Source organism: Polypterus senegalus, chromosome 4, assembly GCF_016835505.1.
Source record: "Polypterus senegalus isolate Bchr_013 chromosome 4, ASM1683550v1, whole genome shotgun sequence".
NCBI lineage: Eukaryota > Metazoa > Chordata > Cladistia > Polypteriformes > Polypteridae > Polypterus > Polypterus senegalus.
This window is the reverse complement of record NC_053157.1, coordinates 249,342,043-249,367,470: the sequence shown is the minus strand read 5'-3', so window position 1 is coordinate 249,367,470 and position 25,428 is coordinate 249,342,043. Positions and strand designations below refer to the sequence as shown.

General features: G+C 43.2%; 2 protein-coding genes across 3 annotated transcripts in view; both read left to right on the top strand.

Annotated features, from left to right (window-relative positions):
- LOC120528441 (zinc finger protein 260-like) overlaps positions 1–25,428 on the top strand; it is a 413,573-nt gene that overhangs the window by 242,485 nt on the left and 145,660 nt on the right. The gene's annotated exons all lie outside the window — the stretch shown is intronic.
- LOC120529027 (tripartite motif-containing protein 16-like) lies at positions 5,221–25,428 on the top strand. The gene is made up of 6 exons (XM_039753088.1): positions 5,221–5,855; positions 12,174–12,269; positions 16,353–16,526; positions 17,622–17,778; positions 21,380–21,445; positions 24,457–25,428. The coding sequence occupies exons 1-6, from the start codon at positions 5,274–5,276 to the stop codon at positions 25,002–25,004; spliced, it is 1,623 nt and encodes a 540-aa protein (XP_039609022.1). The 5' UTR covers positions 5,221–5,273; the 3' UTR covers positions 25,005–25,428.

Below are 25,428 nucleotides of genomic sequence, written 5' to 3'. Positions count from 1 at the left end.
AGAGAGAGAGAGAGAGAGAAAAAGAGGAGAACAATATCGCATTCACGATCACAACTTGCCTGCCGAATCATTCCATTGCGCTTTCATCCAGTTTGTTTTTCATTCATCCGGACTGCCTTTCAACCTGCTTGCCGCTGAAGACCCCGGGGTCGAATCATCATTCACCACACGCCGAGGAATCACGGTGAGGTTGTTCCAAACCCCGGGAAATACAAACATTACAATCGCCACTAATCAGTACCCGTATTCAGGACATTTATTCACGTATCGGACTCAAGTTCACACTCATTCTGTTTGCTAGCCATTTGTCGTTTGTGTGGTGTGTGTTATATGTTACGTGGACAAGGGAGGGGATTTGTATATATATATTGTCAGTGTTGCTTTGGGATTGTTGGGGTGGAGGATTTTTGGGTGTACATTTGTCTTGTGGCGTGTCTTGTGTCATTTAATACATTTATTCTTGTTTAATTTTACATTCTGCTTATTGTCTTTGCATTTCAAACTGTCGATTGTGGGGGAAAGTTTATCTGTGTAAGAGTACGGCTTGGCAGGAAAGGTTCTCAGTTAATTATCCAGGCCACAGGTCTTGGAGGTGTAGCTTCCGGCTGGGAATAAGGGGTCGGCCGTTACATAAGTGGTGCCCTCTCTGAGATAACTTTATTTAATTCGATCACTGTCTGCCTTTAAACTTTCCCGAATTAACATGTCTTTAGGGCGTGCCGAGCAGGACGACACCATTGCTTCGCCTCGGTGTGATGATGGAGTAGCCGGGGCGTGGCACGTCACGGTCAGAGCGTGTTCAGCGGTGCGAGAGGTGGTGGATACCGGGAGCCATCACACTCTAATCCGCTCAAGCATGTGGGAGAAGATCAGCCGACCGACAGACAAATTAACATCTGCCCCGTCCGTCCGATTTGTATTGGCGGATGGGAGTGAACACAAGGCCCTGGGCAGAGTCCCCTTGAGGTACAGTGTACTCGCCACCACCTGGGAGATGGACACGTATATCCTGGAGGACCAGCACCTGCCAGTTCGTTACTCCTTGGGCTGGATTCTCTAGCCACCATGAGGATGACCATCCATCTCAGTCCCAGGGTGTATACGGTACCGGGGGAAGGGATATGCGAATTCATTTACAAATCCAAAGAAGATCTGGGCTCTGAATTTATCGGGTTTTACGCAGCAGAGAGGAGCGGCGCAAGCACCTCGGCGGCAGCCCCAGTGGAGGGACAACCTGAAGAGGTGAGGCCGGTGCTGAAGAAGTGGGCCGAGGTGTGGACGGAGAAGTTAGGAGTTGCCCGTGGGGTGACCCACATGGTCCACACCTTGGACGAAGTCCCTATAAGGCACCGAGCTTACCGAGTTTCTCCACTGAAGAGGGGCGTCATTAAAGAACACCTCGATCGGATGCTCGCCGAGGGAATAATAGAACCATCTTCCTCCTCCTGGGCGTCCCCTGTGGTCCTCGTGAAGAAGCCGGATAATTCCTATCGTTTCTGTGTGGACTACAGGGGGGTTAACGAGAAGACGAGCCTGGACGCATATCCCATGCCCCTGGTTCATGAAATACTGGAGTCACTGCATGGAGCTGCAGTGTTTAGCACCTTAGATCTCCGCAGTGGCTATTGGCAGGTGCCGATGGATGAGGGGAGTAAGAAGAAGACAGCAGTCATCACCCCTGAAGGCCTGTTCCAGTTCAATGTCATGCCTTTTGGGCTTAAAAATGCTGGGGCCACTTTCCAGCGGCTCATGGAGCAGGTTCTGAGGGGGTTGATAGGCAAGATCTGCTTCGTATACATCAATGACGTCATTGTTTACTCCCCTTCTATAAATCAACATCTCCGGGATTTAGACACCATCTTCCAGCGGTTTCATCAAGCGCACCTTACGCTGAACATGAAGAAGTGTACCTTCATTCAACCCCACATACGCTTCCTCGGGCACATTCTTTCATCGGAGGGGTCGCTGTAGACCCCGAAGACCTTGGCCATCCGGAAGTACCCCACGCCCACAGATTTGAAGTCGTTGCAACGTTTTCTTGGGTTAGTGGGGTGGTACCATAAGTTCATTCCCAGGATGGCTGATATAGCGGCTCCCTTGAACCAACTTAGAAAAAAAGATGTCCCGTGGGAGTGGACCACAGAATGCCAGGACGCGGTCGAGCGACTAAAGAGCCACCTACAAGAGCCACCCGTTCTGGCCCAACCAGATCCACAGCTCACCTTCCAGGTACAAACTGATGCCAGCAACCTGGGGCTCGCCCGTGCTCACTCAGAGAATTAACCAGGCTGAACATGTCATCGCGTACGCCTCACGAGTTTTGCGCGGCGCTGAGCTGAACTACTCGACAGCTGAGAAGGAGTGCTTGGCTGTCGTGTGGGCTGTGGAGAAATGGAGACATTATCTGGAGGGGGTTGAATTCGAAGTGTACACTGACCATCACGCTCTGACCTGGGTGTTCAATCACCCGAAGACCTCCTCCCGTCTGACCAGGTGGGTCCTCCGCCTCCAGAATTTTACGTTCAGGGTGACTTACCGGAAGGGCTGTGGTAACATCGTGCCGGATGCACTATCTAGGGTATCGGAGCCGTCGGGATGGTGTGTTTGGCAGAGGCGAAAAAGATGATCCTCCCTCTGCCAAGGAGCCTTGAAGACCTGGCCCAAGCACAAGCTACCAGTCCATTCTGCCAGAACATCAGGGAAGGGCTGGAGCAACAGCGGACTGACCGGGTACACTTTGTGGACCTCCAGGGGGTCTTGTACAGGACTATTCCATCCACCCTTGGGGGTCTGCAACATCAACTTGTGGTCCCGGAAGAGCTCGTCCCCGACTTTTTGAAGCACTACCATGACAGTCCTTTAGGTGGTCACCTTGGTAGGACAAAAACTTTATTAAAGATTCTGGGGTTGCGTGGTGGCCGTCTGTCCGGAAAGACGTGTGCCACCACGTGAAGACGTGTGCCACCTGCCAACAACTAAAAAACCCACCTGGTAAACCGGCGGGATTACTTCAATCGACATTCGCAGATGGACCAGGAGAGACTTTGGGAGTCGACCTAATGGGGCCATTTCCTATCACCAGCTCGAGGAAGACCGTCCTGATGGTAGTAGTAGACTATTTTTCGAAGTGGGTGGAGCTGTTTGCGTTAGCCGATGCAAGGGCTAACAAAATATGCTCCATCCTGAAGAACGAAATCTTCACCCGCTGGGGGGTGCCAAGAAACATCATCTCGGATCGGGGTCCGCAGTTCACAAGCTCCATATTGGATGAACTTTATGCAGCCTGGGGAGTGAAGAAAAACCTCACCACCGCTTACCATCCCCAGGCCAACATGACGGAGCGAGTGAACCGGACCCTGAAGAACATGATCGCCTCCTATGTGGGTGAACGCCATCAGGACTGGGATAAATGGCTCCCGAGCTCCGTTTTGCCCTGAACACCGGTGCATGAAGCCACAGGTGAGACGCCTGCTTTGGTTGCGCTGGGCAGACAGCTTAAGGGCCCACTCGACCGACTCCTTCCCAGCACCCCTAGTCCAGAAACCACCAGTTACAATAATTTGGTTAAGGTAGAGGGTTTACGGCGGAGAATCCAAGGGAGGTTGGTGAGTTCGACATCCAGACACGCCAAGCTATATAATGCCCGGCGGAGGGAAGCGCACTTCCAGCCGGGTGATTTGGTCTGGATTAGAGCTCACCATCTCTCAGATGCCAGCAGAAAATTCTCCGCCAAGCTAGCCTAAATGGTTAGGTCCAGCTAAAATCATTCATCAAACAGGTCCAGTCAATTTCCAGATCCAAAGGGGTATCGGCGCTGCCTCCAAGTTAGACACCATCCATGTGGCCAACCTCAAGCCAGACTTGGCCCTCCCTTGTCCAAGGTTGGGGGAATGTAGCGGTGCCACATAGTGTTTAAATGTCAGTGCTGTGTGTGTGTCTCGTTTCATTGTCCCATTGACTGCGTGTATGTGTATCAGTTAATGTTGTCCCCGTAAAGGAGGATGGATGATGGGAGGAGTTCACAACCACTAATCTGGAAAGCACCTGTGTATATCAATTAATCAATTACTACTGTCACGGACTATTTAAGGAGAAGAGGAAGAGACGAAAGGAGGAACTAGCACGAGAGAGAGAGAGAGAGAGAGAGAGAGAGAAAAGAAAGAAAGAAAGAAAAAGAAAAAGAGGAGAACAATATCGCATTCACGATCACAACTTGCCTGCCGAATCATTCCATTGCGCTTTCATCCAGTTTGTTTTTCATTCATCCGGACTGCCTTTCAACCTGCTTGCCGCTGAAGACCCCGGGGTCGAATCATCATTCACCACACGCCGAGGAATCACGGTGAGGTTGTTCCAAACGCCGGGAAATACAAACATTACAATCGCCACTAATCAGTACCCGTATTCAGGACATTTATTCACGTATCGGACTCAAGTTCACACTCATTCTGTTTGCTAGCCATTTGTCGTTTGTGTGGTGTGTGTTATATGTTACGTGGACAAGGGAGGGGATTTGTATATATATATTGTCAGTGTTGCTTTGGGATTGTTGGGGTGGAGGATATTTGGGTGTACATTTGTCTTGTGGCGTGTCTTGTGTCATTTAGTACATTTATTCTTGTTTAATTTTACATTCTGCTTATTGTCTTTGCATTTCAAACTGTCGATTGTGGGGGAAAGTTTATCTGTGTAAGAGTACGGCTTGGCAGGAAAGGTTCTCAGTTAATTATCCAGGCCACAGGTCTTGGAGGTGTAGCTGCCGGCTGGGAATAAGGGGTCGGCCGTTACAAACTTACTATGGGATGGACAATTTCACTAATAAGGAGCACCAGCATAACTAGAATCAGTTTAACAGCTCGCTGTCTTGGTGTGCTGAGGGCTGCCTGGACATCACATTACAAATCTGTTTATGATGATTTATGTGTTGTGTTTTATATTCATTTTATTCCATTTGTAAATGTGCACTGATCTCTGACTCTGACTAATGTGAAGTGCAGTATGCAATAAATAAATAAGAAATACTGATGTAAATTAAATCCCTTATGACAGGTCATCTCTTCAATCACTGTACGTCTTCACTCTCTGAGCTCCTGTCTCACATTAACTGTTCACCCTCAGTGGCTCCTCTGATGTTCTCTCTGTGAGTTCTCAGCTTTCTCTTTAAATCTCCTCCTCCTCCTCACTGAGCTCAGACAAATATTCACTTTCATTTCTTCACAAGTCACTTCCTTGTTTGTCTGACCGATTCTCTCTGCCTGCCTCTCCTCAAACTGATGATGGCTGAAGCCCACCTGAGTGGATTACAGGATGAGTTCACCTGCTCGGTGTGTCTGGACACCCTGACTGACCCCGTCACCATCCCCTGTGGTCACAATTTCTGTCTGAAGTGCATCACCGACTGCTGGGATCAGAGCCAAGAGTTCTTCTGTCCGCAGTGTAGAGAGAACTTCAGGACGAAGCCCGCTCTGCGAAGAAACACTCTGCTGAATGAAGTCATCAAAAAATTAAAAAATACAGGACTCAGTTCTCTGTCATCTAAGATTTATGCCGGCCCTGGAGATGTGGGGTGTGACTTCTGTACTGGGAAAAAGTTCAGAGCAGTGAAGTCCTGTCTGACCTGCTTGGCCTCTTTCTGTCAGCCCCACCTGCAGTCTCACTATGAAATAGCAGCCTGGAAGGGACACAAGCTGACTGATCCTGAAAGAAATCTAAAGGACAAACTCTGTGAGAAACATCAAAAAAGTCTAGAGATGTTTTGCAGAACCGACAAGACGTGCATCTGCATGATGTGTGGAATGACTGAACATGATGGTCATGAAAAGGTCGAGCTGAAGACGGAAAGAGAAGGAAAACAGGTGAGTGGAGTGTAGTGTTGGAAATGGAAACTCAATAAAACAAGGAGTTATGTGATACGTAAATGTAGTTTGGCAGAGAAATCTGTTCCTTCATGTTGCTTGTATAGGACAGCAGGGAGCTGGAGCCTATCCTGGTGAGACTGGGTGAAAGACATGAAACAGTCCAGGATGAGATACACAGTGTGATCCATGGACAGTCGAGTGAGCTGAGTGCTCTCATTAAACTGAGAGGAGGTTCTTTGTATTCTGATCACTTGTGTCTCGAGTACTTCAGGCCTCTCTAAGAGACATGTTACACTCACATATCAGTTAACACTGATTTGTGGGATTAGATCTAAAATTCTTACAAAACTCAAAGTTTTAGTGGCTTTGTAATAAAGATGTTCTTTCTTATGAAGTTATTAAGTAATTCTGCACTTAATTAGTGATCAGATATAATTTCAATTAGTCAGCTCCTTGATAATTACACTGTATGATTGTGAGATGGACAAATTTGGCAAACAAGTGTAAGTCATCAAGCCCTTTTGTTTAACTAATAGCTAAGCTACCCTGATATCTCATACAGATTCTTGTTAAAGGTTCTCAAGGTTTCTGCTTCAACTCCATGTCTCAATAGTTTTCTCCTCAGTCCCACAACTATTTGTGTAAAGAAGAGCTTCCTCACTTCAGTTTTAAATGCATGTCCCCTTAATTTCCATCAATGTCTTTGAGAATGTAATTCACCCTTAAGAAGAAAAACATTTGTTGGATCCACTTGGGTCCTCACGCTGTCTCCTCTGCTCACAATAAACAGGTTTCACTCTCTGAGTCTGTCACAGTTGGCCTTGTCCTGAAGTCCTGGGATGCCCATGGCTGTTCTCCTCTGCTCAGCTTCATGTACTGCTTTATCTTACTTCTGTTTCACTTGAATATCAGCACCTCAGAAGATTCAGATACATTTTTAGAAGTCCTGTGTAGCTCATCACATAAACTGCTCCAAGGCCTCTTGATTGACTGACGTTTCTTCATTTATGAAGTCAAAGGATTCTAAGTTGACAGGCCAGGCCATTTGAGTTTGCTCTCTGCTCTTTACTCCAAGAAAGCAAACATTTAGCAATTGTGAACCTCGCCCCGGACACAGACAGGCAGACACGTTCATGTCACCCACAAACACATCTTTATTCATCTTTTCTCTTTTATAATTCCGCTCACCAACCCCAATACTCCTCAGTCCAGGCTCATCCAATGCCTTCTCTTTTCTCCTTTTCCTTTTCTCTCTCTCTCTCTTTCTCTTTTCTTCCCACCGCCTCCTTCCTCCTCCAGACGTTGCCACTCTTCCACCCGACTCTTGTCAATGACTGGAGGGAGGCGGCACCTTTTATAGGAACCCGGATGGGCTCCAGCTGCTTCCCGGCAATCTCCCGCGGACACACCCCCATGTGGCAAGAAGTGCCGGCTGTGCACCCGGAAGCCGTCCGGGTGTCCCCTGTCGTTTTCCCCCCGGCACTTCCTGGTGTGGCGGAAGAGCCGGGCCCCTGGGATAATGAGGCACTGGGGCGCCACCTGGCGGTGGCCACGGGTCCCTACAGGGCTGGGCTTCCAAGCCCTCTACCCGAGGCCTCCCGTATAACCAGGACGGACGCCCCCTCCCGGTCTGGGGGAGACACAAGTCCTCCTCTGGTCCTCCTGGGCGTCCCGACCGGGCTCCAGTCCCGGCCGAGGACCACACGGGATAAACCGGCATCGGGGCGCCGCCTGGCGGTGGCCACGGGTCCCTACAGGGCTGGGCTTCCAAACCCTCTACCCGAGGCCCCCAACATAACCAGGACGGGCGCCCCCTCTCGGTCTGGAGGAGGCACAAGCCCTCCTCTCATCCTCCTGGGCTCCAGCCCCGGCCGGAGACCACACAAGCAACAGTTTAAACAGTTGTGGTATTTATGGGCTGTTCTACTTTTTATTAAATTTATTTGAATCACTTAACTAATTGATGGACCACAGTGGAGAATCTGATTTTCACTCCTGGTCTCTTTATGTCATCTATTTTTTAACTGTTTTTTAATTTGCGGCAATTCCTGAGATGCCCCAAAGGTAAACATCTGGTTTTAAATTTTCAGTAGTTGTTTAATTTAATATATTTATCCTAAAATATCTGAGGTTCCAAAGGTTCTGTCATGTTTGGATGATGAAGAAGCATTTGATGGAGTTGAATGAAGATATTTGTGACCTGAATTGTGCAAATTTGGATGTGGTCTCAATGTTTGTGCATGGATTAAGTTACCGTACAGCAGTTCAGAAGTCTTGGTTTGTATAAATAAGATCCATTGTGACTCTTCACTTTAGAATGTGGAACCAGACGGGGATGTCCATTATCACCAATGCTTCTTGTAGTTTCTTGTGAACCCTTAACTGTTCATTTCCAGAAGCATTCAGAGGTAAAAAACATCATAATGAGAGGTGTTGAATAACCAAATGTCTTCATGCTGACCTGGTGCGCTTTATTGCAGATCCATACCTGACATTGTTCAGTCCACAGTCCAGCTCTTTTAAAATTCCGTAATGTTTCCATGTTTGCTGACTTTTCCTGCCTTAAATGCCCTTCTTTTAAACCTAACACCCTGCCCCTCGAGTGTCTACCAGTTGATCTCTTTTAGACTTTGACACATTTGCATCACTAGAATTGACCAGTTTTGGGTTTTATTTATACCTTTTAGTCCACACCTTCGGATCTCTTCATCCTAATAGATGGATGACCGCTAACCCTGACTTCTATCCTGTTTATTACACAATTAAGACTCTAGACAGGCGGCATCTTCTCTCTTTGGTGTTTAAAGATTCTGTGTTAATAAACAGTTAGGAATTACACTGATGAACTCGTCTCTGCTTCATGGAGTTTCCCAGTTAATATTTGGATAATAAAGTCCACCATTACTATCATATGCTCTGTAAATTTGCATTTTTCCAAATAGTTAAAAACCTGGAGATATTTTTTCAGTTTGCAGTATTTGTATTGCTCTCATTGCTGCAGGTTCAGTTCACTGGAGACAATCTGACAGTTAAAAGACAATTACAAACTTTACAAATTAACACATGTACACACATGAGAATAAAGATTACTTTAAATAGACATTAAACAAAGCAAGTTCAACTGAGTAACACAAAAGGATCAAAAGGACACCTTCATTAATATCATCATCGAGACGAGGCCAGCTAACAAAAGAGGAGAGGAAAACAAAAACTACAAGTTTCAGAACTTCTGGATTGAATAAACCTCTGCAAGTTCAGTGGCCATTATGAAAAGACAGAAGTCAGACACCTCTGAAGACCTCAGCCTACTGGCCCTCCACCTCCTGCTGGTCCTTCTACCGTACACGTCTGTGCTGGGCAGGCTGATCAGTCCTTTAACTTCAATTCCAAGACTCCCGATAACCTCAGGTGTCCCAGTCAGGGGCTACTAAACAGCTTGGCAGTGGAGAAGAAGAAGAGCAGAATACTGGAACAAGAAGAGAAAGAGAATAGTGGGTGATTGGTAAGAGTTTATCAAGATTAAATTACTTACACTTTTTATGTAAATGACTAACAAATAGAGACGTAATAAGCAAAGCTAACAGTCAGCCCTACCAGCTATGCCAGGCTAAAGTGGTGAGTCCTAAGCCTGAGAGTGAATGGGCATCTCTTATATGAGCAGGCCGATAAGATCACAGCTTTGAGACCCCGCAGCATAAAGTTCAAACATCCTCTGTTGTTTTACTAGTCCTTGGACTCTTTAGTACACTGAAATCATGAGATCTTAATGTGCACTCGGTGTGAATGTGCAGATAAGTTCAGATACGTACAGTAAGTTGGGCCTCAGCCATTTAAAGCTGCATATGCCTGTTTGACACTCTTATCTGTGTTTGGTGGTCTGTAGCCCACTCCTAATGTCAGGCCTGTACACTTCATACTCATTAGTCAAATCTCTGTACCCTCACAGATTTGAAGCAGTTGGTTATTAATGAAATTCTACACCACCAACACACATTGACGTGTCTAAATCTTGTGTATCCATTTCTGTTCTCCTCATCCTCACCCCTTGGCCTTAGTCAGGTTTCATTTGCTGCCATTAATTTGTTTTCTTTTTGATGACCTTGTATACTCAGATCTCCTCTTTAAAATGTATTGCCAGTTTTACTATAATCTATCGGCTGTAGTCAAGACATTTCAAAGTTAACTTTTACACTTTTATTATTCTCACGGCCTGTTCGGCTTCATGAACTTCTAAGCCTGACCTTTCATAAACTCACCTACTGCTGCACACTCGTGTTATTTCTGTTCACTTTCACTCTCATTAGAGATTTTCACTCTTTTATAATTTACTCTTATTATTATAATCTTTAATTTATTAGTCTTATGTTTTTATTTTCCAGTCCTCTAGTTTGATTCTGTTCTCAGGTTTTCCTCCTGTGCTGCTTTAGTGTCAGTGAAATTACGAGGTGAGCCCTCCTGTCACCGTTCAATTCTCATCATTCATTAAGTTTTTCTGGCTCTTTTTTCTTTTGTTCTTGTTTCATTTTTCCATTTTCCACGTTATGTGTTGTTATTTTGGTTGAAATGTTTACTTCTAATTTACAGGAGTTTAGTTCTCATCGCCTCTTATTGTTTTTTTTTTCTAATTAATCTTTACAGAAAATTCATCTTATTGTTCTAAAGAAAGAGTTTTTATGACCTTAAAACACATTGTGTTTTATAAAGTGTTTGATATTTGAAGTCTGTTGACTTAATAAAAATGTTTCTTCCCCACCGATGTAGACGTGAAGTGAATGGACTGATCTGCCAATCTGACTCACCCGATACCCGCAGGTCTCCATTTGTCACACCTTCATCACTGTTCTTCAGCACAGACTCACATCTTCTTATTATTTCTGATTTCTTGTCTTCTGCAGTTTTATTGCAGCTTATAGTCTAACTGATTATATGCCCAGATGCTCACTACTTTTAAAAATGTAAGATTTGTCTCTCTCGTTCATTGGCTCATTCATCACTAAATCAATGTTATTTTACTATTTGATATTTATATATATGTATTATTCTGAGTTTGATGTTATTTTCTGTTCATATTATATTTTATTTCTCTTTAAAGTTTATGATTTGTTTTAATATTAGTATATTTTCTTTACTTTTTTGACTTTCATATTAATATCCACCCCTTAGTCTTATTAATATCACTGCCTGTTTCTCATGAGTTTGTAAAACTCGACTTCTAAAACTCCTTGTTAAACGTCCACGGCGGACTTCCTTGTTTGCCTTCCCAAAACATCAGTGGATCCCATGCCAGGGGTGCAGCTGCCATCTGCAGTAAAAATCCCCCTGATGCCCCTTAGCCCTGTGCCCCTCCATCTTAAACCCAATGTGAGCCTCATGTTAAACTCTCTGATCTCTCCAGTCCTCCCAGGAGTGTCTTGTGTCACAGACAGCACTTGTGATAAGACCACTGGGTGTCTTCTCCTCCATTTTCACTCTTTTCTTACACAATTGCCAGCCTGCTCTCACTTTTGTCAATTCCTGTGACGTTGACAATGACAACTGGATCTGCACCTCTCTGTAAAATAGCCAAGCCACATGCCCCCCAAGCCATAAAGCAGCCCACGGTGTGCGACTCGTTTGCTCTTCTTCGTGTTTGAACTCTGAGTTAGTTAACTTTCACTTGTGTTATTATTTTTTTCTCTGATCTTCAGTTATAATGTTTTCTTTAAGTATTTCTATTAGTGACTCCTTAGATTTCTTGTCAGATTTCTCTGAGCTCATTAAACTCCTCTTCAGATTTCACTTTTTCCTGAACTCCTCAGACTCACTCGTGTCTTCTCAGCCTCAGTTACCTCACTTGACTCCATAAAATGACCAAACACTTGACAAAGTTCTCACAAGTCTTAACTCCACAATGGCCTTGTTGGTCCTACAATTGTAGTCCTTAGCCATCCAAGGTCTCCTGGGTTTGCAGGTTTCTTCAGTTTTTATGTGTGAAGCTCTGATATCCTGGTTGTAAATGTGATGTCCTCTCAATCTCAAGGACTGACTCGTACACCAGTGAGCCTTCAGACTGTCTCCTTTATTTGTAGCTCTCTTCAAGCCCAAACTCCATCTTGAATTGAACTGTTAAATTAATCCTTTATTTGAATATTTGTGTGATATTCATATTGGTTTAATTAAATCTCTGTGTGTCACCTACTGTGTCAATATAAAGATAAGTGTGACAGAAACAGTAAGTTGTGTCATGGAATGTGAAACAAATGTGACACCACAAGCTCAGAAAGTGGAAGAGAAGTCTGATGAGACCCCCGTGTGTCATCTTGTGTGTCCAAACAGAAACAGCTGGGGGCGACACTGAGGGGAATTAGAAGGAAACTTGAAGAGAAAGAGAAGAAACTGAAGGAGACGAGGAGGACAGCAGAGGAGATGAAGGTGAGTGGAATTAAGATAACACTTCATATCAAAGATAGGAAAAAAACTAAAAGGGTTGTGAGAGTTTGTGGTGATGACGTGTGAGGACAGGGAGATTGAGAAAGACAGAAGATGGTTTATTGTGTCCTTCATGGCATTTCATTTCTGACAGCATTTCATGTTTTCAGACCACAAGACCCTCATGTCCTCAGATTTCTCATTCCTCCACTTAAAGGTGACTTCACTCCCCCTAACAATAACTCATGATGAAGGTTGACACTGATGTTCTGAGTTGGATCAGTCGACACAACATTCCCTAATGGACTTTCTCAGTTCATTCTGATATTTCGCTGCTTTATTGGACTTTATTGTAAGTGAAGGTGTTATGCTGCTGGACTGAGTGCTGATAACGCACACCTCCACCTGTTTACATGCTGATCTGCTGAAACGGGCCAATTGCTGCCACTCACCTTCCTAAACTAATATAAGGACAGGCCAGTATCAGACCCTGAGGAGTCCTGCTGTACATTCATCTATTGATATCATCAGCTCTAAACAGTCAAATGAATGTATACAGTATGGGTCAAAAAGACAGTTATATGGAAATTTCAGAAAAGAAGGAAAAAAATAAACAATTAAAAAAGAAGGACACAAAGATGAAAATGACAATGACATTCAACACACAATAACCGCCATACATGTGAATTGAAATACACAGAGTGAAATACACACCTGAGGCCCTTCTGAAGTTCACACAATACTCCAGAGTTCAAGTTGTCTGATTATAATGTGGAAATGAATTTTAGAAGATGGTCAATGAAAGAATCTGAAAATTTAAATGTAAAATGTTTTCCCAGTCAGTCCTGAGCCATTATAATAAAAGGACTGCAGTGAGCTCACCGAGTCTGCTAGTTGGGATTAAATTCAAGATTCACATCCCTGGAGACGATCGCTGACCTTCACCTATTTAGACAAGTCCTTTTTACAGATGCTGCTCTGTTGAGCGTGTTTTCCCATCTTTTTACTCTAATCATTGTTCTCTTTCTCCTTTCATAAAATTGTATGATTTATGCAAATTCCTATTACAACCAGTTGTCGGCCTTCAGGTTTTCTGCACTGTCAATTACTTGTCTGTTCCTAAAACAGGATGTATGGACTATCTTCATACCCACAAAAGTGGACCAGACAGACAAATAGCAAACACACAACATTTACTCTGCAGAGTAGCTACAATTTAACCATTCATATTTAATGACAGCTGCGGTGGGCTGGCGCCCTGCCCGGGGTTTGTATCTTGCCTCGTGCCCTGTGTTGGCTGGGATTGGCTCCAGCAGACCCCCGTGACCCTGTAGTTAGGATATACTGGGTTGGATAATGGATAGAAGGATAGATGGATTTTATGACAGAGGACAGTAAGGCGGTGTGGTGGTCACTTCTGTTGCCTTCCAGTTCACCATTCATGGTCCATGAGGTGTTTACCACTACTGTTATCTCCAGTTCCTCTCCCACATCCTCACATGTCAAGTTGGTTAATTGGCAGTGACTGTAATTTGCTCCAGTAGGATTTCCACTGTGGATTTCTTTGTGACCTGGACACACATTTGACTGGCACACTGTCCAGAGTTGCTTCCGATTTCATGTCCATTTCTTCCAGGATCCATTTATAAGAATGTTCTCATCGGCAGAGCAAGGACTCTTCACACACACTTCTGTGCCTGGACAGACTCAACTTTTACAATCAGATTTATTTAGCACAGACTTACATTAAAAATCCCAGGACAATCTGATGTATTAAAATAAGAAACACAGCAGAATCAGACAACTGGGGTGCGTCCTTCTGTTCAAAGTAATTGGGTGGAGTATAACTTGTCACTCAATATGGTGCAGTCCCGTAAAGACACAGAAGTGACAGTCAAGGATGAACAAGTGGCTGAACGTGAGCCCTCCTGCCAGACTGACCTCCATACTGGTTTATGCTTTAATGCTTTTCTAGTTTTATTATAGAATTCCAGCACTTTAGTGAAACATGAAGTCCTCCATCTAAAACCACACTGACTGCTCACTGGAACTCCTCACCTAGATCTGTGTTGCTCAGTCTTTTCCTGATAATTGCTTACATTAATTTATTTGTGACACATATTATGCTTACATAAGTGCCCCTAGAGTTGAAATATAACTCATCCCAACTTCATCCACAAATATTTCAGATCTCTATTAAGTCATCTAATCTTCCTAATCTCACGTGGACTGGTGTGGCACAGGTAGAAGTTCTTAGTTGACAACTTTGTCAGTTATGCTCCTCAGCTTTACATTCAACTCTTAAATTTGTCCTGCAGAACTGGCAGTCTGTCCCACCTATTTTGTTTATTCTGTCACATCTGGACAAGCTTGATAATGACAGCTGGATCCTCCACTGCTCTAGCAGCCATCCATAGAAGTTTTCTACCTGTGTAACCACAAGACAAAACGGTTTATGAGAATATCTGTAACTGGAGCAAAACTTAATCTAAATTCCCATAATAACTGAATCCCTGACTATGACTACTTTTAGGGCTCCTCATCCCTACCTACTGTCTCAGAGATATCAGATTCACTGTGCAGTTCAGCAAGGTCCTGAAAAGAGCTGAACATCTCCAGCTTTGGGGTTGATGATCCTGGACAGTGTGCACCTCATACACTACACTTACATTCAACTGTGTCCTACTTGCACACTAACCCTTATTCTAATGACACTAGGGTGACCCATAAAAGTATGAGTCAAGTTAACAATGGCACTTAGTAGTAATAATGAAAAGTAAAATAAAGGAAATAAAAATACAACAACCTGGTAGATAAAGACTCAGACCTCTGAGAAATACAATTGAAAAAGATGGTTAATAAGCAAAGAGTTCATAAAGTTAAATGAAATCAGAAACCCCTTGACCAACATGTAGACACTCAGGTTTGACATCTCAGTCTCACAGGTTTGATAAGATGACACCTTACACTCTAAGCCAGAACACAACTATTACAAGCTGGTCACTGGTCCAAATCCATATATATATCGCATTGTGAAGGGGGGGCTGAACGCACGCTAAGGAGATGCAGTTGGATCAGCAGCTGGTTTGCTGCTGCCGAGCTGTGTGTTCTGCTTATCACACTGTGTGTGTGTCGATCATTTAAAAGCCAGCACAGCAGCTGTCCTTTTGTCTCACTGCCTTGTTTCAAAGTGTCTTTCCGAGAAGATCACGTCTCGACCCAAGATTTTTTTATTATAATTTTTTTTTTTTTTTACAATAATAGACTCATCTAGACAAGTACAGAGAATTCAGCACAATCCTATTCACATAACTCTTCTAAACACACATCAAGTTCACTTTTGAATGTCTCTGAAGTCCTGTTGTCTACCACACTACTTGGTCACTTACTCCATGTGTCTGTGGTTTTCTGTGTAAAAAAATATTCCTAATGTTTGGACAAAATTTACCCTTCATAAATTTCCAATAGTGTCCCCGTGTTCTTGATGAACCCATTTTAAAGTCACTCAATCCACTGTACTAATTCCCTTCGTAATTTTAAACACTTCAATCATGTCACCTCTTAATCTTCTTTTGCTTAAACTGTAAAGGCTCAGCTCTTTTAATCTTTCCTTATAATTCAACCCCCTGTAGCCCTGAATCACCCTAGTCGCTCTTCTCTAGACCTTCTCTTGTGCTGCTATGTCCTTTTTGTAGCCTGGAGACTCAAACTGCACACAGGACTCCAGAAGAGGCCTCACCAGTGTGTTATAAGGCTTGAGCAGAACCTCCTGTGACTTGTACTCCACACATCAAGGCGCTATATAACCTTCTTATTGTCACAGGACATTAGCCCAGTAGCTTGTGCCAATGGCTCTCATAGATCATACAGAGCCGTTTATTAAGACTGTATATTCCATAGAGACCTGCAAGGGCCTTAAGAAGATACTGCTACCCAGAGTACCAAAGGAAAACTAAATAGGAAATACTCCTACCACCCTTCTCCTAATTCAAACTCTCCTTTACAACATCAAAATACTAACAATAGTGTCATGTGACTGTTTTTTTAATTAGATGACTCCATTTATTATTTTCTCCTATCCAACAGCTTTCTGTGGAAAGAATGATGGGGAAACATGAGAAGAGTTTCACTGCTCTGATACGGTGCATTGAGGAAGCCCACAAGAAACTGGCAGAGAGGATCAGAGATCAAGAAAAGAGAGAAATGGAGAAGGCTGAAGGAGTCATGGAGCAACTGGAGAAGGAGATCAAGGAGCTGAAGAGGAGAGAAGCTGAGCTGAAGGACCTTTCAGAGACCAAGGACCATCTCCACTTTCTGCAGGTGAGAGCGACACTTCAGAGGGTGTCTGATCAGACTGGGGTGTGTGGGACCTGAGGAATTTTTACAAACGAAAAGAACAGGCCATTCAATCCAATTTCATATTTGCCAATATTTCCAAAATTTAGGCAAAAATTTCAAAGCTCAGCCTTCATCTACATGACAGGGAGGTCATACTGTAGTTGTCTGTTTGAGTAAGTAAATTTGTAAGAAATTTGCTTTTATAAAGAGTCATTTTAAATGACACCACCTGACAAAAGAAGACACCAACTCCTGCATATCTTTGAACACTCCTGTCATGTCACCTCCTCATGTCTCTGTCCTTTAACTGATGACATTAAAATCCTTCAGCATTTCCTGACAGTTCAAACCCCACAGTCCAGTCTGGTCTCTCTTCTTCTTCTCAACTTTCTTTTCTGCTGTTTTCTCATTTCTCTAACACACAATATTCCTGATGTGGTCCCACAAGTGTGTTCTACAGGACAGACTACAGAACTGTGATGAGCATACAAACGACTCCCAACTCTGTTAGACAAGTCACACACTTTCTAGTGGCAGACCTTCTATTGTAAGAATATACTGAATAGTGTGTGTAAGTCTTTGGATTTAATTTAATTGATAAATGTCCTCATTGGGACAAATATACTTTCTATCTATCTATCTATCTATCTATCTATCTATCTATCTATCTATCTATCTATCTATCTATCTATCTATCTATCTATCTATCTATCTATCGAATTACCTTCATCTCCCCCTGCCTGTCTGCTGCCCCCCAGTCCACTTATCTATAATCTGATGACTCACCTCTTATGGACTTCTGTGTGAAAAGCTTTTTGAAAGTCAAGGCCAATGACATTGCTTGGTCCATTATAATGAAACATTTTGCCATAAATAACAAATGTATAAATGACAGTATTCTCTCTATTTAAACCCAAGATGAGTGTCCACCACACTAATGTTTAGTTAAGAGGAGGTCCTTCTTATTAATGTTACTTTTTATTTCTCCTTGTCTCCTCTTCTCTCCTGATGCAGACTTTCTCATCTTGCTGTGTCCTTCCTGCTGATGGAGACTCTCTCAGCTTCACTGTCACAGCTGACTTTTCTTCTGAGGACCTGCTAAAGGAGCTGTCAGGTCTGAAAAAGAGTCTGGAGAAGATCAGTCAGTGGGACATCATGACAAGGACTTCTCCAGGTACTGTGACTCTTCATGTTTTTTTAAACTCCATTAGGAGGAGCAGAGTGACAACCAAAGGGACAGAGAGATGCCTGAAGAAGGCCTACTCTTTTACATTTAACTCTAAGCCTTTACTGTTAAGAATCTTGTCTAATGTCTCTTACAGTGACTAGCTGAGTGATATCACACTCTCATATTAAACAGAGTTCTTGAATATTTAAATTAAACATTAGATTTCTTATCAGCATAGTGAAACACTCATTTTTTAAACAGTGTTAATGTTACAATGATACGTCTGTCTGTTTTGATCGTGTTGTAGATTTATGAACCTCTGTGCACCGGACATGTTAGTCCTTACATTCCTGTTTCTTTGTTCTTCTTGTTTCTTCTGTTCCTTGGACATTTCTGCCCTCTGAATGACATTATGTTCTGGCACAGATGTCAGATGGTTTATTTCTTTTTGTATATAGAGATAATTTTTTTCTATTTACTACCTTAAAAGCTACATCTTTATTTCACATTAGGATTCTTTGCATTTGCTCTTCATAACGACCAACATAAAATAGGGAACAGAAAGTTATGTTAAACTGGCAGGACCTGCTTGGTGTACAAATGAAATGTTTTGAACTTGAAAGAAGTGATGACATTAATTAAATTGAATTAGGATCAACTTCAGTGCTTTGTAATATCATAAAATCTGAATGACCTTCTGCTGTCTTCTCTGTCCTTTACATTCTGTCAGATGGGCTCCTCACTAAAAGTTCATATTAATCCATTTTCCGCCATGCTTCCCCAGGCTCATGTGTTTTCAAAGTGTGGTGTCGTATACTCAGACTCATTACACCCACTGACATTAAAGAGAGTTTCACACGGCGATAGTACAGGTAGTTCCCCAAATTATGGACATCCGACATACGAATAACTCATACTTACGAACACGGCCGCAGCTGCTCTTTCATCTGTCTGGGGGACGCGATGCAGGCTCCTCAGTAACTGCCGCTCCATCATCTTTGGCCTGTGGACGCTGCAACGGGTGGCTGGACGGAGGCTGGAGGAGGGCAGTTTCACTGCTAGCGCAGTGTAGTGTCCCTTGGGTGGCTCCAGTTGATGAATGGGGCGGTTGGGGCCACACACCATTCATTCTCAGTGGACAGCTGGGTACGAGACAAGCTGTGACCTGGGGGCCATAGTCACTGGGGCCGTAGCTACCGTGTTTCCTGAAAATAAGACCTACTTCTGAAAATAAATCAAGATTGTCAGCTGAAAAGAAAGGCGCCTAAGGCCAGGTTTACACTTCACGCGATGCAATGCGTGTGCCCGAAACATCCATGAAATTCTGAGGACACCTCGTCACAATATCTCTGAAAAGGATGTTTAATGATTACATCTATCAATTCGGGGATGTACCCATTCTTGCAGCATTGGCGCAAGACAAAAACAAAATCACTGGACGGGGCATCAGCTCATCGCAAGGTGAACACAAGCACACAGACACACACACTGGCATCATTGTAGCTTCATCAAATCCCCAAACCTTCATGTCTCCCTGCAAGACAGCAGCACTACCACTCTGCCACCCCCACACGTGTAACTATTAGCAGAATTCATTATTTAAACAAAGTTAACGATTTATCTGTAAAATGTAACATAAGCATTTGAATGCATTTCATCATGAAAGTGATATCAAGTATAAATATAAGAATTGTAAATGTGCAGAGAGCTCGAATATCATAAATGTAATGTGTTCTGTGTGGCGATCTATTACTGCTTGCCGCTGCTGTCTGGTCAGGAGGAAGCCCCAGAAGCGTGTTGCGATTAACAACTGGGTCGGTTTAAAGATGACATTTACGACAGTCTGCTTTAATGATAAAACGAGGTTAAAATGGACATTTCAAGGTTAAAGCTGAAATTTCCATTTTAATCACAAAATAGGCATTTTCATTATGTCTTTATTTTTTTTCTCTGTGGCTCAAATACGCCGCCGTACATTCTGATGGTATTGCAAATGTGCAAAAAACAAAAAAAGACGGCAGAGAAGATGGTATGTGAGACTTTTAAAATGTATTGTGTCATAACTTTGTGGAATATGCAATGCTTGAATATAAAAACACCACAAATGCATTTGTATGTCGGCATTTTGTTTCACCACATCAAACCATTCATCAAACAACGAAGCACGCACCTCGATCCTGTAGGATCCTAAAAGTGGCTGGAATTCAGGGTTTGAATGTGGAGAGTTATGACGGAATTCCAGAAGGGGGAGCAGCATTGTAGTGTGTCTTGGGTGGCTGCCTGTTGAATAGTGGCGGTGGTGGGCGATTCACTACCCACCTTTGGCCACACCCTATCCACTCTCGGTGTTCGCAGGCAGCATACTGTATGCAAGTGGAGGTGACTGTGTGGTGGGCAGGTGGTGAATCGCCCCTCGCCTCTCCCATTCATTTTCGATAACAAACCTGGTTGTACTGTTACGTACATAGCGAAGAACTAACCAATGGAGACCTTATGGAACTAGAACAGCAGATGATAGCATTCGGTGAAGAAAACCAGAACATAGGGACTCCAACAAAAAAATTTTCCACAAAAGAGTTAGCTGATGCATTTCATCTCATTAAAGCAGGAATGGCAAGCCTATTTATGATGAGAAAAAGAAAAGCTCTGTGCGAACCTCCCTTGATGCCTACTTAAAGAGACCAGTCCCATTCTCTTCATCAAGTCCATCAAGTTCTACCAACAATGTTTAAGGCTGTACTGTATTTGAAAATGTTTAAGCATTGACTGCACATGCACAGAAAGGTAAAAATAAATAATTTTGTTGAGTAAAACATCTGTCCAAATTGCATTTATTAAAATAATGTACCTGTTCCGACTTACATACAAATTCAACTTAAGAACAAACCTACAGTCCCTATCTTGTACGCAATCCGGGAACTGCCTGTATTTCTTCTTATATTTTGGTGAAAAAGATAAGCAAATGAGAGGAATGCATTAGAACCCTGACCACTTTAGGACCACCTGAACACTCCAATGAGTGCACATAACAAGTTCACAGGTGAAACACATTAACAGACTTTATAATGTTTACATATCACGAGACTGTGTGTTTAAACAAATCTGTAAGCTAAAGCAGTTCTGTACTGATCAACATAAATGGGACCTAACAATGTCTGTCATGAACAGAACTGCTGAGCTGTGGCCAACTGACAACACAGAAAGTGAGGTGACGAGGGTGAACAGGTCAGACGTGTGTGCACCCAACTGCACTGGCACTGTTTACTACCAGGAAGAACGTCTGAGATTCAATGGTGGATTAGACTGGGCAGGCTGAACTCGGTCAGTTTCTTATCTTGGAGCTCTGAGATGTTGGTGTCTAAATCAGAGGTCAAGTCCACAATCGAGACCCTCACATCTGTCCTGCTGATCAAGGTGTTGGTAAATAAAACTCAGACTCAGAGTCACTGCATCATCCACACACCGGTGGGCTCTGTGTGCAGTCTTGATCTGCATGTTTTGTTGTTTTATTTTAACTGCATTACATTTGTAATAAGTGTCTAAGAATGTAACATTATAAAACTCCATCTTAACATTCTCCATTCTTCTTTTTTCTTTGTATTTTCAGGTTGTGAAGCTCCAATCTTCACTCTACGGCCTCCTGCACCTCAGAACAGAGAGGACTTTTTACAATGTGAGTCTGTCAGTTTAAGGCATTTGTGATCATTTTGCTTTTAATATCTTAGGCCAGACTTATGGTATGAAAGCATTATGTGAGTGTGGTGGGACTGATGAGCTGAAAGTGACGGGGGTCCTGTGACTGGTGCATTATGGGATACTGAGATTCAGGACAGGGAAGCGCCTAAGTAGTCTGTTAGACTTGAGTTCCTTAAGTGTCAAGTGAACTCATGGGAAATAAAAAAGAAATCCTGCCAACTACGCCATATCCACCCTCTCACAAACCTCTCACCTCCAGTGTCCTTTGTCCTTTTTCTATTGTCTTATTATTTTCTTTGCTCTTCTTGCTGTTTTCTTTTTCTGTATTTCTGTGTATCCTTTCTGATTCGTTTCTACTTCAGTCATTCCCTTATAATATTGGTAATAATTATCCATTTATACATCATATGCCATTCAATGAAAGTAGCTTACTGTACTTCACATAATAAACACAATGTCCACCACCATTAACATATACTTAAACAGTATATGGATATACAGACACAGTCAAAAGTGTTGGATTAAAAAAGAATCACAAATTTATGTAAATTAAGTTAAAGCTGAGAAAAGTACTCAATATCCATCATTATTTCTCTATAGAGCAGAAAATTTCTCATGTATTAATTAATGACAACACATTGTAGGAATTAAACCAAAAGAAGATGGCATGAACAGAAGGACAGCTTCAGTGGTGGAGATAAGATGAAGGCAAACATCAGGACATTCAGGCTGACCTCCAAGATCAAAGTCCAACAGCTTCAAGTATCTCCATCAATCACTTAGTGAATGAAAGTGGGCTCCATGGTAGAAGACCCCACTTATGAAAGACAGACTAAAAAATTTAAAAAATGACCGACTGGAGTTTCCTAAAACATATGTTGACAAGCCACAGTGCTGGAGATGATCCTTTAGACTGATGAAACTAAACAAGAGCTTTACAGTAAGTCACAGCAGCTCTGTGTCCACATGGAGGAAGCTCATTAATGTTAGGGAGCTGCTGTGCTGAATCTGTGCAGGCCATAATAAAATGACAAGATCATCAAGACGTTCTGTAGCAAACGTCACAAAGCTCTGTCTAAGGTGCAGATCATGGATCCTCCAGAACATACAAGTAAGACCACCCAAATATGGTGGAAATCACATTGGAGTGTTCTGAAGTGGTCCGCTATGCACCCTAAAATGAATCCAAGTCAACATCAATGGGAAGAGCTGGAAGTTAAGTTGGCAGAAGAAGACCATCAAAGCTCAAGAAGAGTGAGCCGAGTGAGCAGTGAGAGGAGTAGAAGTCTCATCCAGAGCTGCAGGAAGTGCTTGATGGCAGGTCTCACCTGAAAACAGTTGGTTAGAGAACATTAGGTGAGGGTCCCAATAATTGTGCTCATGCCATTGTCATTTATTTTTTTGTGTATGCCTGAAATTTAAAACAAAGAGTCTGCTCTGTGGAATAAAGAATGGTGGATGACAATCACTGTGCTCACTTTACACTTATTTGACAGACAATTAGGATTCTTATTTAAAAAGTGGAAAGGGACAAAAAAGGGGCATGTTGGTAACACAAACAGTAGAGCGACAAACATGACAGGTGACATATAATGATACAAATATGATTCATTCAGGTCAGCATACCATCATGGCCGTGGTGTATTTACATTGAAGTGATTTTGAACACAACATTGTCAAACCGGTTTAATCCAGTTCAGGCTGTGTTGTGTTAAGTCAGGTGCTCACAACCACACAAGGCCTATTCAGAGTCTCCAATTCACCCAACACGCACGTCTGTGGATTGTGTGAAGAAAACCAGGAGTGACACGAGGAGAACACGCTGACCTGACAAAGGCAACCACTGGGCGGCAAATTCAAAGTCGCGAAGCTCAATCTGTGAGGCCGAAGCTCAAAACCACATTCTAGAAAAGAGGGGTCTCATCTTGTGTCTTGGTGACCTTCAACACCTGCTGCTCAATACCCCCGAGACAGTGGAAATAGCTTTTGACTTTCACAAACAGCATTCACAACCTCTAACACTAGAAATGAATGATTCAGTAGTCAATATGGTGAACTCCTTCAAAGTTCTGAGCACAACAATCACAAACACTCTTAGCTTTGACATGAATACCACCACATCACTAAGAAGGCACAGCGGCGATTGGACTTGTAACACCAGATAAAGAAATTAAATATTTCACAGCCAATCCTCGTTCAGTTTCACAAAGCCGTAATTCAAACTGTAATCACATTCTCCATTGGTGTCTGGTTTGGCTCACCAACGTCACACTCCATAAATAAATGAGAGCATATGGTGAGGTCTGCTGTGCTCCTCATCTGTTCAGACCTGTAGACATCTCGTGTCACCAACCGTGTCATAAGGACCACCACAGACTCATCTCAGCAGCTCATCACTTCTTCACACAAACTCCCAAATGCTTCAGTCAATTCAAACTCAAACTAACAGACACCTCCAGAGTTTCTTAGCCAGAGCGACAGCCTCTCCCAGCAGTGACTTAGCCATCTTCTGTGTGTATTCATGTGTTCTGTCAGATACTGTGTGAAGGTGTGTGTGTGTACAGTGTGAGGACATGTGTGTGTGACACAGGAATACACACTCCACACACACACTCTCACTGGCACATCACTATCGGCACATCTCCTTTATAATTGGATTATTCTACAACTTGGTTTGAAGTTTGTCTTTTTAACTTCAGCTATTTCTGTAATTTGTCTGTGATGTTGTGTTATGTTATAAGGAGCTCCAAATCTACCAAGTCAGAGTCCTGCACATGAAGTACTGGAGAATAAAAAGGATATGGATTTTTTGTGATTCCAGAATTATATTTTTAATCCCCACAGGTTCTGTTCAATCAGAGGAGCTCTTTAGTATTAGTGTCTCGTCAGCGCAGCTCCTGATTGGTTCTTCTTAATTGTCTGTGTTGTTCTCCGGCCCCAGACCCGTTACACAGATTTCCTCACTCATTTTCTTTTCTCTCCTTTCAGACTTCTGTCCCCTTACACTGGACATCAACACGGCAAACAGAGACCTCCGTCTGTCTGATGGGAACAAGAAGGTGACACGTAAGGGGACATGGACTAGATATCCTGATCATCCTGACAGATTTGACTACTGGGCCCAAGTTCTGTGCAGGGAGGCTCTGACTGGGACTCGCTGTTACTGGGAGGTGAAGTGCAGTGGAGACTTCATGAGGATTGGAATCGCATATAAAGGACTGAGCAGGAAAGGACGGAGTTTGGAATGCATCCTTGGAAGGAATGACAAGTCCTGGAGTTTGCAGTGTTCTCATTCTCAGTACTTTGTGTGTCACAATAACAAGGAAAATGTAATCAGCGCCCCCTACAGCCCCAGAATAGGTGTGTATCTGGACTGGCCTGCTGGCTCTCTGTCATTTTATGGTGTCTCACACACAATGACCCTCCTGCACAGGTTCAACACTTCCTTCACTGAGCCCCTCTATCCAGGGTTTGGGTTTTACCTTGGTCTTAACTGCAGTGTAACAATCAGCCATCTGACACCATGTGACCACTGACCAGTACCCCTTACCAGTCACTTGATGTCCCCACACATGCAGATCCTCTTTGTGTTTGTAGTTTAGGGTAAGAATAAATTTACAGGATTGGTGGGTTGGGTGGTCAGCACCTTTGTGATTGAATTTTTGTATGAGATTGCGGGGCAAGTGCGGCTGTCAGGGTCTCCATTATTGTTGGGTTTGAGTAGCCAATCAGGTGTGTATGTCATAGTGAGGGGCGGAAACACTTCGGACCTACAAATATCAGTCTGACCAGCAGGGGTCACTATTGATTCATAGCCACATGACATTTAGGCTGACACCCCAATAACTACTGAGGTCCCCAAGTGTCATTGTATGTCACGTGTTAAGCAGGACAGGCATGTGGTCCTGCTGGATCAGCACAACTGAAAGGCACCAAGGTTATTATAGTTTTGCTTTTTAT